Below are 13861 nucleotides of genomic sequence, written 5' to 3' on the forward strand. Positions count from 1 at the left end.
CTTCTGAAGGATGTGAGGGAAAAATCTGTAGCAGGCCTCTCTCCTTGGCTTGTAGATGGCTGTCTTTTCCCTGTGTTTCTTCACAGCATCTTCCCTCATGCCTATCTCTGTGTCCAGCTGTCCCCTTTGTATAAGGACAGCCGGCATATTGGATTAGGACCCACCATAATAATCCCACTTTAACTAATTTACCTTTGTAAAGATCCTATCTCCAAATAAGGTTACATTATGAAGTACTAGGGGTCAAGATTTCAATGTATACATTTTGAGGAGGAAAATAATTCGACCCATACCAATAACCAAAGCCTGAATTAGTTTTTATTATATAAATTAGGTCCATTTATGTGTTAATATGATTATGTTTGTTTATAGTTCTCTACTTTAATTATGTTCTATTTTCCATTTTGATGATTTTAAAAAATATTTTACTACATGGCTTTTTTTTTTCCTTTTGGGAGTAATTTCTGTTCTGATGGTTATCCATACGACTCTCTTTTCCATCTCTAATAATTCAAACGAGCAATATTTAAAGTAATCTTATTTCCTCCACCTTATTAAAGTAGCCTTATTTCCTTCTCCTCCACCACCCAATACTACAATAGTCAATAATATTATCTTTCTTAGCGTTTACTCTTGTACTATTAAATATGCATATACTTCTAATGATTTGCCAGCTTTAACTGATATGCTTTGACTTCCAACTCTTAGAGATCATGCAATCAGTGAACTGATTCTGCCTCCCACCTTCTTCCCCTCTACTCAGTTATTACTGTATCATTTCTACACTGTGAGAACCTAGAACATTAACATTCTGTCTGTCACCATTCCTCATATTTCTTTTTTAGTACTACAGTTTAAATATATTCAAAACTTACAAACATTCCCAGTGATCTTTTGGTCAGCTAAAATTAATGATTTAATAAAGTCTCTTCAAGAAAGATTCATGTAATAATATCCCTAAATTTTTTCATGTTCAAAGATGTCTAACATAATGTCTATAACCTTTACAGAGTAAAAACAATTTGGCTAGATACAAAATTCTTAGTTCACATTTTCCTTGGGAATATTGAAAATGTTACTAGAGAAAAGCCTACAATCACATAACATTTTCCCTAAAAAAAGAGATCTGATTTTTTACCCAGCTGCTCAATGAAGTATTTCTTTACTTATCAAGTCCAGCTATTTTAATAATGTAAGTCTTAGTGTTGAACTTTCTGGGTCCATTTTCACTACATTTTTGTTAACATACTAAAATAAACCTCCATTTATTTCAGGAAAAAATCTTGAATTATATCTCAGAAGTTGTTTTAATTCATTGTTTTATTTTGCTTTTCCTTAAGGGATTCCTATTACAGAAATGCTCGATCTATTTGCCTATATGTCCATTTTTTAGCTCTTTTTGGTTTGTTTCATGTAATTCAGTTTTATTCTTTCTATCTTCCATAGTCTTTGCTGAGCTTCCTGCAGTGACTAGTGTTCCTGCCTTCTTCCCAATTTTGACTTTTTTTCTGTGATGGATTTGGTACTTTTCTCTGAACTCTACCAGCTCACATTCCACCTCCTCTTATTGACCAACTATTTCTTTCTTTAGTTCTTATAGTTCTTCTTTGTGATCTTCCTTCACAGTTACTGCTTCATTTTTTTAAATTTATGGTAAAATATTTAATCACAATTTTCATTTGCCTCTTTAGCCTCATTATTCTAGCGAAAATTTTGTTAACAGGAGTTGCTATACTTTCCTTTTATTGTCTTTGATGTTGTGTGAGTTGCTTCTTTACTAATCATCTTTGAATTAGTTGAATTTTCTTGACCTGCTACTTCCAGTATGGGGAGCAGGAAGGATGCTCTTCCAGTCTGGCTGCCAAGAAGGGAGATGGCCTCCTGAAAACATACCCTCCAAGTGGCTTTATGTGTCCCTCCTCCACTCCTGCCAGCCTGGCTCACCTGTTCCTGCACCTATTGTTGCAAATAGTGGGTGGTGCTTTTGCCTGCTCAACTCTTGAGAACTGCCTTTGTGCTGGTTTTCCTGAAATCCACCCCCACAGGGCCCTCCAGACACACTTCACACTTTTCACTTCCTCATACTTGGTTTCTGCCCAATCTAGTTAGCCTTTATGTATGTTTTGAAATCTAGAGATATGCATCCCCTAATTTGTCAAATAAAACATCTGTGAGATTTTCTTTCATTTTTTCTTTCTCTGTGTTTGTGTGTATGTGTATTGTGTGTGTGTGTGTGTGTGTGTGTGTGTGTGTGTGTACACTGTATGTGGGGTGGAGGTTTCTTATTGTTCTTTCCTTATTATTCTCCATAAGTTTTTTTGAAAGATTTACAGGCAAAGAAATGAATAATGGTGACTCACAAAAACATTTATATATTACAAACACCTAGGTTAATCTTAAAAACATTAATCTTAACCAGTACTAGGAGGGGAAGAAGGAAAGTATAAAATAAAAATGAAAGGAAATAGGTTATTGAGAAGAATTAGGAAAAATAAATTACAGGAAATCTGCCTATCACTTTAAAATTTAGTCTAACATACCAAAAGCAAATTTTATTATTTCCCTGGATCATAAAACCTGGCTATATACCTGACATATATTCTCACCCCCATGGCTTAAGCACTGATTTGATTAGAAAAGTGAGGTAGTTAGCATCACAGGTATGTACAAATAATATGGTAGGAGAATCCCCAAAAGTTAAAAGCATATTTACCCAGAAAATTCTGAATATAACCAGTTAAGAAACAACAAAACCAGTTAAGAAACAGGAGCTCAAAAATATTCACTAAACAAATAATCATTCTGTTCATTTGAATGGGTCTGACAATTCACAATTGTAGATGTTTTGGTCCCATTCCAATACTATTGATGAGAATCTCTAGAAACATGATGCAACACTCTGCATTTTAACCCTCAGGTGATCCTAAATGCAAATCAAAATATGGGAACCAATGGGACAAAAGATGCCATATCATTTACTGAATGATTTACAAGATTATTTAACCCTCATGAATGCCTGTGAGATGCTTATTCAAAGATTTTTACAAATGAGCTTATCTGCAGCCTAGGGAAGTTAAGAAACTCACCTAAGACCACAATGACAGAGGTTCCAACACAAATATCCAGGTATGACTGGCTCAAACACCAAGGCTTCTAATTATTTTACAATAGGAGTAGTTTCTATAAAATGTTTACAAAATTTTAGATAGGGGATGGGGGAGGAGAGAGACAGGCAACAGGCAGACAGGTGTTACTTCAAAAGGAAAGACTGCTAGAGAATATATAAGGGTTCAAATTTTTCAGCTATTAATAATTTCACAAAGGAGAACCAGATAGTCAGGGCATGTGACCTGTGCTGTCACACAGGGACCCCCATTCAGAAAGGTCCACATTTGGGGTTGGAAACCTGTAGTCACCATCTTGAAATTCTTAACAGTTCTATCATGGAATTTGTGCTTTATAAATGAAGCCCAATGGGGGAAATGGGCAGGTGCCAGGAGCTTGGAGTCTTGGCTCATACACAGTCCCACCACTTCCGCCAGATGTGTGTGTGGTCGCCCAGTTCCTCATCCTCTGGCTTGTGGCACCCACCAGCCTCCCTGTCTCCCCACCTCCTAGTGACTGCTGCTGCCTTCAGCCCCCAGTAGAGGGACGAGTGCAAGCACAGAGAGTGGGGGGTCGAGTTTCAGAGAGGATGGAGGCAGCTACCCCAGTGCATGTGGTTGGTGATTCGGTATGGCTAAGCCTCTTGTGTACCCCTGGATCTGGGCATAGAGGTTGCAATGCACTTGAAGGTCACTCATCATTCACGGGTTGGGGCAGTGGGCCTGGAGAGAGGCCTGACTCTATTTCTCCGCTCCCCTGAACCAAGGTACAGTGTGTCAGCCAGTGGCTGGAAAAAAGGGAAACCTGGCAGCTGGTGGGTCATGTGCACACTAAGTCACAGGGTGTACCCCCCAGGTACCTGTGAGGGTCTATACTTTCCCCAAGAGTCTCCCCATGCCATTAGGGAACACGATATTACACAGCAAATAAAAAACACTTTGACCAGGTATGGTGGCTCACAGCTATAAACCCAATACTTTGGGAGGCTGAGGCAAGAGGACTGCTTGAAGCCAGGAGTTCAAGACCAGCCTGGGCAACATAGTGAGACACCATCTGCACAAAAATTTTTTTTTAATTAGCCAGGTGTGGTGGCCCACACCTGTAGTTCCAGCTACTTGAGAAGCTGAAGCAAGAGGATCATTTGAGCCCAGAGTTTGAGGCTGCAGTGTGCTACGATTATGCCACTAGACTCCAGCCTTGTGAACAGAGTGAGACCTTGTCTCAAAACCAAAACAACAAACAAAAAAACACCTTGACAAGTAGAGAGAGACTAAGAGAGGAAGGAAAAAGTTTTATATTATTGTACTCTTAATGTCACTTTTTTTTGTGCTTTCTGAATAAGGGGTCCCACATTTTCATTCTGTACTGGGCCCCACAAACTATGTAGCCAGTCATATACAGAAATTTTAAGGGTTCATCTCTCACACTTGAAGGATTATAATCATGCCCTTCTACAAAAAGGCAGCTGAAACTGTGGTGAGGCCAGGATACTGGATGATCATTCACACACATACACAAATGCACACTTGGTTCCAGCTGTCCCAAGTCCTGCCCCTCCTATTCCAGTCAACTGACTGGTTATATTTCATATCACAAATAAGATCGGAGAACTACAAAGAATACAAGGGAAAACAGTTCCAACTTTTGCTGCATTTATATTTCACACATGACGCTTCTGTTTTAATCATGTAAAAACCTCCAAAGGAATCACCTTGGAAACTAATGCTCATTCAAATTAAGTAGAAGCAAGTATTCTTTTTTTTTTTTTTTTGTATGTTTGTTTGTTTCGAGACGGAGTCTTGATCCATCGCCAGGCTGGAGTGCAGTGGCGCAATCTCGGCTCACTGCAACCTCCGCCTCTTGGGTTCAAGCCATTCTTCTGCCTCAGCCTCCCAAGTAGTTGGGACTACAGGTGCACTGCCACTATGTCCAGCTAATTTTTGTATTTTTAGTAGAGATGGGGTCTCACCATGTTGGCCAGGGTGGTCTCAATCTCTTTACCTCATAATCCGCCCTCCTCAGTCTCCCAAAGTACTGGGATTCTAAGCGTAAGCCACCGTGCCTAGCCAAGCAAGTATTCTTTAGAGCAGCCAACCTGGCTGCAAAATCTTTTTATTACCTTTATGGAGGAAATTTCTCCAGTAACTGTAAAAAACATAAGGCAAGGGAAGTGAAACATCCACTGCAGGATTTTTAAGGAGAGGCATCAAATTTGGGGAAAACAAAAAACAAAAATTTAAAAAACAAAAAACCCTCATTTTATTATTCATTTAGAATACTGTATGTTTAATGTACTTAGAGTAGTTCACAAAGAGACTCCAAATATGTCATAATCACACTCACAAATGAACCTGAAATGTCCCTACACACCTGTTTTTTTAAGAGGGAAAAAGTTGTTTCACTCAAGTAATTTGATACACTAAATGAAAATGCAAGCTTTTTTTTTTTTTTTTTTGAGACGGAGTCTAGCTCTGTCGCCCAGGCTGGAGTGCAGTGGCCGGATCTCAGCTCACTGCAAGCTCCGCCTCCCGGGTTTACGCCATTCTCCTGCCTCAGCCTCCCGAGTAGCTGGGACTACAGGCACCCGCCACCTCGCCCGGCTAGTTTTTTGTATTTTTTTAGTAGAGACGGGGGTTTCACTGTGTTAGCCAGGATGGTCTCGATCTCCGGACCTCGTGATCCGCCCGTCTCGGCCTCCCTCCCAAAGTGCTGGGATTACAGGCTTGAGCCACCGTGCCCGGCCGCTTTTTTTTTTTTTTTTTTTTTTCTTCTTTTAAATACCATAAGATATGTGTCCCTTCAGACAGGAACTTGGCAATCTGAAATTACCCCATAAAAAACACCAAAAGAGCTTTTCCTAAAATTCCATTCATTCTTCTCTTCTTCCTAGCAGGGATATGAAAAACACCCGGTAGTTTCTTAATTTTTTGAGGAAAAAAAATTTTTTTAAAGGATAGAGGGAAAAACTCTAGAGAATTTTGGAAGAAATGAAGACCATAAAATAGGCAAAAGTATTTGGATATCTGAATTAATAGTTGTAAGATGAGATAGCCAGTACAAATGGCTAGAGACACAAGTATCAAGAAAAGAAATAGAATTTGCTTAATTCTATCAAATCACATCTTGGAAGCCTGGGTAATTCTCCCAGAAAAATGAAAGAGAGAAAATGAGCCATTTAATATATGAACACACAATACTTCTCATAGAACATTGTATTTCTCCTGATCTTTTCCTTTTTCTCGTCCAGAAAAGAATAAGGTATGATATATAAAAACTCTGTAATTTGCTTTATTTTCCTATGGCCTTCAATTGAGGGTTTCTGACTTCGGCATTCTCCTCCCTCTTTGTTCTGAAGGAGATCTGAACTTGGGATGGGGGTGGAGGCAGGAGACGTGGTCTCTTCTCCCCGCTTCTCTTCCGCTCCCTCCTTCCCACTCCTAGTTTGGGCTTCAACTCTCACCTGTGTTATCTCCTCCCTTTTATTCTCCACAGTGAACCTATCTCTTCACTTAAGACTCTCCTGACCCTCCTTCTTCATACCTTCATGGTACAATCTTTTATCCTGCAATTATGCCTTCTTCTTGTTTTTGTTTACATTTATCTACTAATCACAGCTCCTAGAATCTATGGACAATGCTACAAGCCAAGAGGTCATTTTTTTCGCACACACATAAATCACACTCTTCAGCTCTACCCAGTCACCTCCACAAAGTCCCTCCCAGCCCTCATTTTGCTTCAAGTCAAATCTTGCTTCAGGTCACATATGATTAAAAGAGTCACAGAATTAGACTAATTGTTATTTAATCAAGACTCTTCTTAGACAAGCTACTAAAAATCAACTTCAGCGTAAACTACCAGGTCTAAGACAAGCCCATCTTCATTCCACTTCTACTACGCTTACATTCCTTCTGACAACATGTTCTCCAGCATGAGGTCAAGCAAAAGTTGATTCTCCAAACCCTGAAGGGGGAACTGAATGACAGCAGGCTGAGAATGGTGACCTGGGGACAATCCATACCCCAGGAAAGGACAATCATACCTTTGTAATTGCAGTGAAGACCTTTTCCAGAATGGCATTGGGCGGAGCAATCTGTGGTCCATTGGCCTGAATGTTGAGGGCTATGGCACACGGTTTGGCTACAAATCTAAAAATTACAAAAAGAAAATAGTAGAAGGTCAGAATTTATTCTTTCTATGTGATTCTTAATGCCACCAGTTACACATAACTCAATTATCCCAATAAAGTGTTGGTAGGATTTCATGGGTGTACACTGTCAACACTCCCATCAGTAACTGTAAGGCCGACTTAACCATTTTTCTCTCCATTAGCCCCCAGCAGTAACATTAAAAAAGAAATCCTTTTAAAACATTTAAATCCTCCAATCCTCAACTTCTAATGAGACAAAGCTAGAAAGACTATCAGATGAAAATATAAGTGTATAAGATAGAAATAAAACAATGATTTCAAAATGAGATAACTTATACTGTTCTTACACAGAGCAATAGTCATGCTATATTTTTACTGTGAGAAAATGTTTACTAAGCATCTAATTATGCATGCAGAGAGAGCGCATTGATCACCCCTAGTCATAAACTTGGCAATTTTTGTCTCTATAATCAAAGTGTGCTAAATTCAGCCCCAATCCCTTATGGCTTCTTAAAATTCTCTGCTTTGTGGTTATTTGCTTTTTTCTCATAAAGAGTAATGAAGGATGTCAAAAGGCATGATGTCCCAGACAAGATGAAAAGTCGCAAGTGTTTATGTATGAACATCCACAAAACTGTTTTTATCCTAAGCCAATGCCTACGTCAAGAGGAATGAGAGGACTGAGCCTTCTTTCTGGTCTCATTTGCTGTGTGAATGAGGTGCTGAAGGGGAGCAGGTGAAGTGCATGGCGCCCCAAAGATGTGGGGACATTGCTAATAAAACTGTGTTAAAAAATTAAAAGTTGTTTTAGACTAAATGCTCAAGAAATAAAACTCTGTAAATATTCATTTTCAGTAGTAACATTGAACATTTTCTACGAATACAGAACAATTTTATATCATGTGAAAGTATTACCCAAATTAATTCACTGTTGGTCAAAGGCAACAATTGATAAATATGCAAAACAGATCAGGAGTAAATCTTAGATGAAGCTTCCTTAATGACAGTTGATGGGATTAAAGAACAGTAGACAAAGGTTTTTGTTTTTAAAGTAGGGCCAATGACACTTATATACAAAGTACCACATAATATCCTACTGGGTCCTATTACAAGTAAAAGTGAAGAAATTTATTTAAACAGGAAAATGGAACACTGTACATGTACAAGCCTAAACCAGGAAAGATAGACACAGAAAATGCACTGTAATACTTGGTACACTGAGCTCTCTGGGACAAAGTTGGTAAGGAAGAAGAATCACCCTTTCCCGATAAACAAATCCTCTAGATACTGGAGTTTTCCCCAAATTTCTACATTCTCAATTCTGTTTAATGTAAAATTTTCTGAGTGGTATTACCTACATCCCTACCTTCTTGGCAATAAGTATAACCTTTTCCTAACGACTCTGGCCCCTTTTTATAAATGATAATCATGGGGCTATGGCTGTAGTGATGAAAGAAGGAATTTAGTAGGCAATGACCACAAGAAAGAGTCTAGAACTTGTTTCCTTGACAAGGTTTCCTGCTTTGTGGTTATTTGCCCCTCATCACAAGGTACAAAGAGGGGGGTGAAAAGACATGCAGTCCAGCAAAAGCAAATGATAAGGTAAGACCACAAAACGCATTTGGTGTGAAGGACACAACTATTCCAATGGTTTCCTTCTAGTCTTTCCAGTTGGACTCCTCCCCCGCCCTCCCTCAGCCTCCCCTTCCCACACCTCTGACAAACTGTGTTCAAATTCCCTTCGGACTTTATCATTATCATCTTTTAACAGTCTGCTGTTCCAGCACAGTCTTCTTTCTTCATCTAACTAGCACAGAGTCTCAATGCAGAAGCTGATCATTTCCTCTTTGTATGCCCTGTGACAATGCCTGTGCATACACAGGAGGGGGTCAAGACATTTAATCAACTGGTTATCTTCAGTAAATATGTTTTGTTGTTGCTACCATGGTGTTGAGTGCTGCTGACAAGTTGATATTCTCTGTGTGCCCTGTAACAATGCATGGGCAGGCAGTAGGGGAGTCAAGAAATTTACTCAACACCATCTCTTCAACAGCAACTTCCTCACTTCTGTTATCCACCAAAAAAAAAAAAAACAAATTTTTAGTATTTGTTATACAATGTAATGTATACATCTCTCCTTCTCTTTTTAAGTTTCAAACCACTTTTAAAACTCTATTTTCTTTAAATTCCAAGAATGAAGGCAACAGTGTACCACTTAATCAACAACTTATCAAATTTCAATAATCAAAATTATCAAATAAATATGATGCTGTTAACATATTTTTAAAGCAATGTCCAAAGGATAGGGTAGGAATTATTTCTGCTGCTATCTAGCTATGGAGGCTTAGCTACAGAAATTAAACTCTCTCTGCCTCAATCTCCTCATATGTGAAAAAATTATTATAATTATATATGTACATGTATGTGTTTCTACAAATACATATATGTATTATAAATCATATCATAGAGTTTCTTTGCCTAAAATGTTTGACAGGAGCCATGGGTAAGGTTTCACATAATAGCATTTACAAACCATGCCTTTCCTGGGCCCAGCAGTTCACCAGCCTCAGCTACACTGAACCAAGCCATGTGTATTCAAGTTGTAAAACTATTACACCAAGCAGAAGCAGAAAAAAGAGACCAGATGTCAGGATAGGCACTGAAAGAAACCAGGGACATCTGGTCGAGTAACCACTTGCCCCAGTTTACCCTCCATCGAAGTGTTCTCAGCAGCACGTGCACAGACAGAAGTGTCCCCGTGTGGTATTTTGCCATAGTTAAAAGGAAAAGCAAAGGGTCCCATATGGACATTAAATTGTGGTGACCCTCATCCTCAAACCCCAGACCTGGTGCAGGTCCACAGTGAGTCCACACCAGCAGTGTGATCGGGGTCTGAGCTCATCCACACCTGGCCTTCTCTAAGGGACCAAACCTTTCCAGCTCCCCTATTCAACCCAATGGCCCTCCAGGGTGCTGTGGCCACACTTCCCACAGGAGAGTTAAGTGTTGGTATAACTCTCCTGTATATAACAATGTGCATCCCTCTCCTGTGTGTGGGGCCCCCAAGAGAGCAGGACCAGGCCTCAGTGAAGTCCACATCTCCAGAGCCCTGTTCAAAATCTCATTTAATCCTCCCTCAACCAGATGAAGCGGGATTACCATCATCCCCACTTTGCAGAGAGGACCAGAGACGTCAGTGGCCTCCACTTCCAGGGAAATGGAAGCAGAAGACAGTATATTTCTTTCCCAGAAGGGTCACTGTTATAATCAGCTCCCCATTCTGATTCACTGGACAGGCTAAGCCCCCAAATCTGAGGATGTAGAGACAGACAGACAGTGAGAGAGAGAGAGAGAACAACAGACAAACTTAATAGAATTTAACTCAATTTAAATGTTGAAGTCCATTAAAGTTTAAATGACCCACGGTAGGCATGTACATAAATCATCGTTCTTTGAACAACGTCATAGGATCTTTTTATTTATATGCCTGGCACACTGTGGGCACTCAATGAGTATTTGATGGATGAATGAATGAATAAAACCATCAAGTAAAATACAATGGCAGGTATCCTTACTATCTTTTCCAAAGGGGCTGTGCATTTTAATTTCCTTGAATATCCACATCTACTCAGGGTCATCTGGGACCCAGAAGGTAGGAGACTGACCACTCCAACTCAAGAAGCCACTTCTTTAATATTCATTGTCCCTAGGATGTGAGAGCTGCCTAGAAAGAGCTTGCGCAGGCTCTACCAACCCCTCACCAGGAACGCTCTTTCCAACATAACTCATACTGAGATCCAAACACTTAATTTCCAAGATTTTTTAAAAATTGCATAAGATAGGCAGAAAAAGTGAACCTCAAATGAAAGAAGAAAAAAGAAGAGCATATAATCAGTATCAAATAGGTATTACTGATTATATGAAAATATAGAAATTTTGTGTTTATTCTCCAAAAAAATGTGTGAATCATATTTTTTTCAGAGAGCCTATTTAGATACCAAATAAGATCCATTACACAACTACTATAATTTTATCACTGACTATCATGGTCCATTACACCATGTAAAAAGCTGGATTTTTTTTTTAATGCTGGCTCTAACATAAATAAGTTCACAAAAGTCGTCTTTCATAACATTTTGAGAGAAAGAGATAGAGTCAGAGAGAGAAGCAGATTGATGGGTGATGGGGGTAACACATCGACAAATGTAATAGTTGAAAGGAAATATGTGCTTTCAAGCTTTGATGGTTACCTCTATAAGGAAATGCTCACCTAATTACTTTTTTTAATCAAAGGTGGTAACACCACCTTCAAAAGATCAAACATCTATAAAGTACTTTCATGTACTATATTTGAAAGTAAATATAATAAGGATGTAAACTTTGAAAAATATTAGGCTCAGTTAAAAAGCAGAGAAAATATCTAAGATATTGCTACTTTTCAATTATATTTGGCAACATGTATTTGTATTTTAAACATGAGGTAAACATCTCTGCACAAAGTACTGAAGAAAGCACTGGGCAGTGTTGTGGTGGAGATATAGTCAAAACGGAAAATGGGCCAGATGCAGTGGCTCATGCCTGTAATCCCAGCACTTTGGGAGGCTGAGGCAGGCAGATCACATGAGGCCAGGAGTTCAAGATCAGCCTGGCCAACATGGTGAAACCCCATCTTTACTAAAAATACCAAAATTAGCCAGGTGTTGTGGTGCATGCCTGTAATCCCAGCTACTCTGGAGGCTGAGGCAGGAGAATCACTTGAACCCGGGAGGCAGAGGCTGCAGTGGGCCAATATTGTGCCACTGCACCCCAGCCTTGACAATAGCACTACTCCATCTCAAAAGAAAAAAAAAACACCCTCCCCCCCGCAAAAAGAAAACTATGAAATGAACCTTGCACTCAATGAAGTTTACAATCTGCAAAAGGAGGTTATAAAAAAAATAAACATTTACAGGGTATATGTCATTGTTCTAATTACTTTAAAATATTTAATCATCTCTAGTGGGTAGCATGGCCAGAGACTTTTATTTCTTTCAAACTGTAGCACTTCTTATACTTTCCAAAAATAGTTGGGATGCTGTGATGGTGGCTATACAAGCCTACACATGTGATAAAATTATATAGAATTAAATCTCACACATACATAAATGAGTACAAGTATTAATAAAACTGGATTAAGACTGGAAGATGGTATCAAGGTCAAAAGGCTGGTTCTGACACCATACTAGAGATTTATAAAACGTTACCCATTGTAGGTAACTGGGTAAAGAGTTCATGAGATCTCATTGTATTATTTCTTAGAACTGTATTTGAATCTACAACTATCTCAATAAGGATTTCAATTAAAAATAATTGAAAGGGACATTCTCTTTTTGTTGTGGAGGAATGAGTTAATGGATTTCACAACTTATGAACACCACACTCTCCCCACCCAAACAAAAACAAACACACACACACACTACCTGAGGGCTCTGGTGACTGAAAAAAAGGAAACTGACTTTGGGGAAGTGTCAAAGTTGGAGCAAGCAACCAGTAAAGAGTGACCTCTCTGTCTCTTCATTTATATATTTATTCTGCAGCTCTACCCTGAGATCAGACACAGTTACAGCAGCAGGGAAAATGTTGATAGAAAAAAACATCCCCTTTATAGCTGCAGGAACCAGGGGAAAAAGCCTGGGGAAATCAGAGAATGACTAGAGAACTACACAAGAGACAATGCCAAAGAAGCAAATCCTAATTCTGTATATAAACTAAGCATGATTCTAGCTGACTTCCGAACCATGAATATACAAGGTAAACTGAATGTAGATAGGAGCTAAGGTTTAAAGAATTTATCTGAGATTAAAGCCACTGTCCACTGAAAGCATGAGAGGCTACAATTTGAGTCTAAGTAAATTGACTATTAACAAAGCATCAACAATTTTTAAAGCAATGTAAAAAAATCCACAATCTCCATAAAATAACTTTCACCATGCCCAGGATACACAATCTAATAGGTTGATGAAGAGCAAGTAAAATATGTTCCACTCTAAGGGGAAAAGACATGCAAAGGAAAAATTCAGTGAACCTGAACCATGTAATCTGAAAAAAAAAAAAGAAAGAAAAAATAGAGAAATAAACAGATTTTAAAGACCTGTAGAACAATTTTTCAGAGTCTAACGTGGGTAATTAGAGTCACAGGGGAAAAGGAGACAAACTAGGGGGAACAATGTTAGAAGAAATAATAGTCTGTAACTTCCAAAATCTGGTAAAAGATATAAACATACTGTTATAGTTTGGGTGTTCTGTCCCCACCAAACCTCATGTTGAAATTTGATCACCAATGTGAAAGGTGGTGCCTACTGGAAGGTGTTTGGGTCATGGGGGCAGATCCCTCATAAATGGATTGATGCTGTCCCTCAGGGGTGGGTGAGCTCTAGCTCTACTAGTTTCCACAAGGGCTGGTTTATTAAAAAGAACCTGGCACCTCTCCCTGCCTCTCTTGCTTCCTCTCTTGTCATGTGATCTCTGCACATGCTGGCTCCCCTTCACCTTCCATCATGAGTGGAAGCAGCCTGAGGCCCTCACCAGATACAGATGGCTAATCTTGAACTTTTCAGTCATCAGAATCAT

The 13861-nt window shown here is 39.1% G+C and overlaps 1 protein-coding gene across 2 annotated transcripts in view; it reads right to left on the reverse strand.

Moving 5' to 3' along the window:
* The window catches only part of CERS6 (ceramide synthase 6), a 324127-nt gene that overhangs the window by 216791 nt on the left and 93475 nt on the right, over positions 1 to 13861 (reverse strand). For both annotated transcript variants that reach the window (XM_010354405.2, XM_010354406.2), the window contains exon 2: positions 7145 to 7250. In XM_010354405.2, the coding sequence (XP_010352707.1) occupies positions 7145 to 7250 (106 nt within the window). The remainder of the gene's footprint in view (positions 1 to 7144; positions 7251 to 13861) is intronic.

The sequence above is a fragment of the Rhinopithecus roxellana genome, chromosome 14 (assembly GCF_007565055.1).
Source record: "Rhinopithecus roxellana isolate Shanxi Qingling chromosome 14, ASM756505v1, whole genome shotgun sequence".
Classification (NCBI taxonomy): Eukaryota; Metazoa; Chordata; class Mammalia; order Primates; family Cercopithecidae; genus Rhinopithecus; species Rhinopithecus roxellana.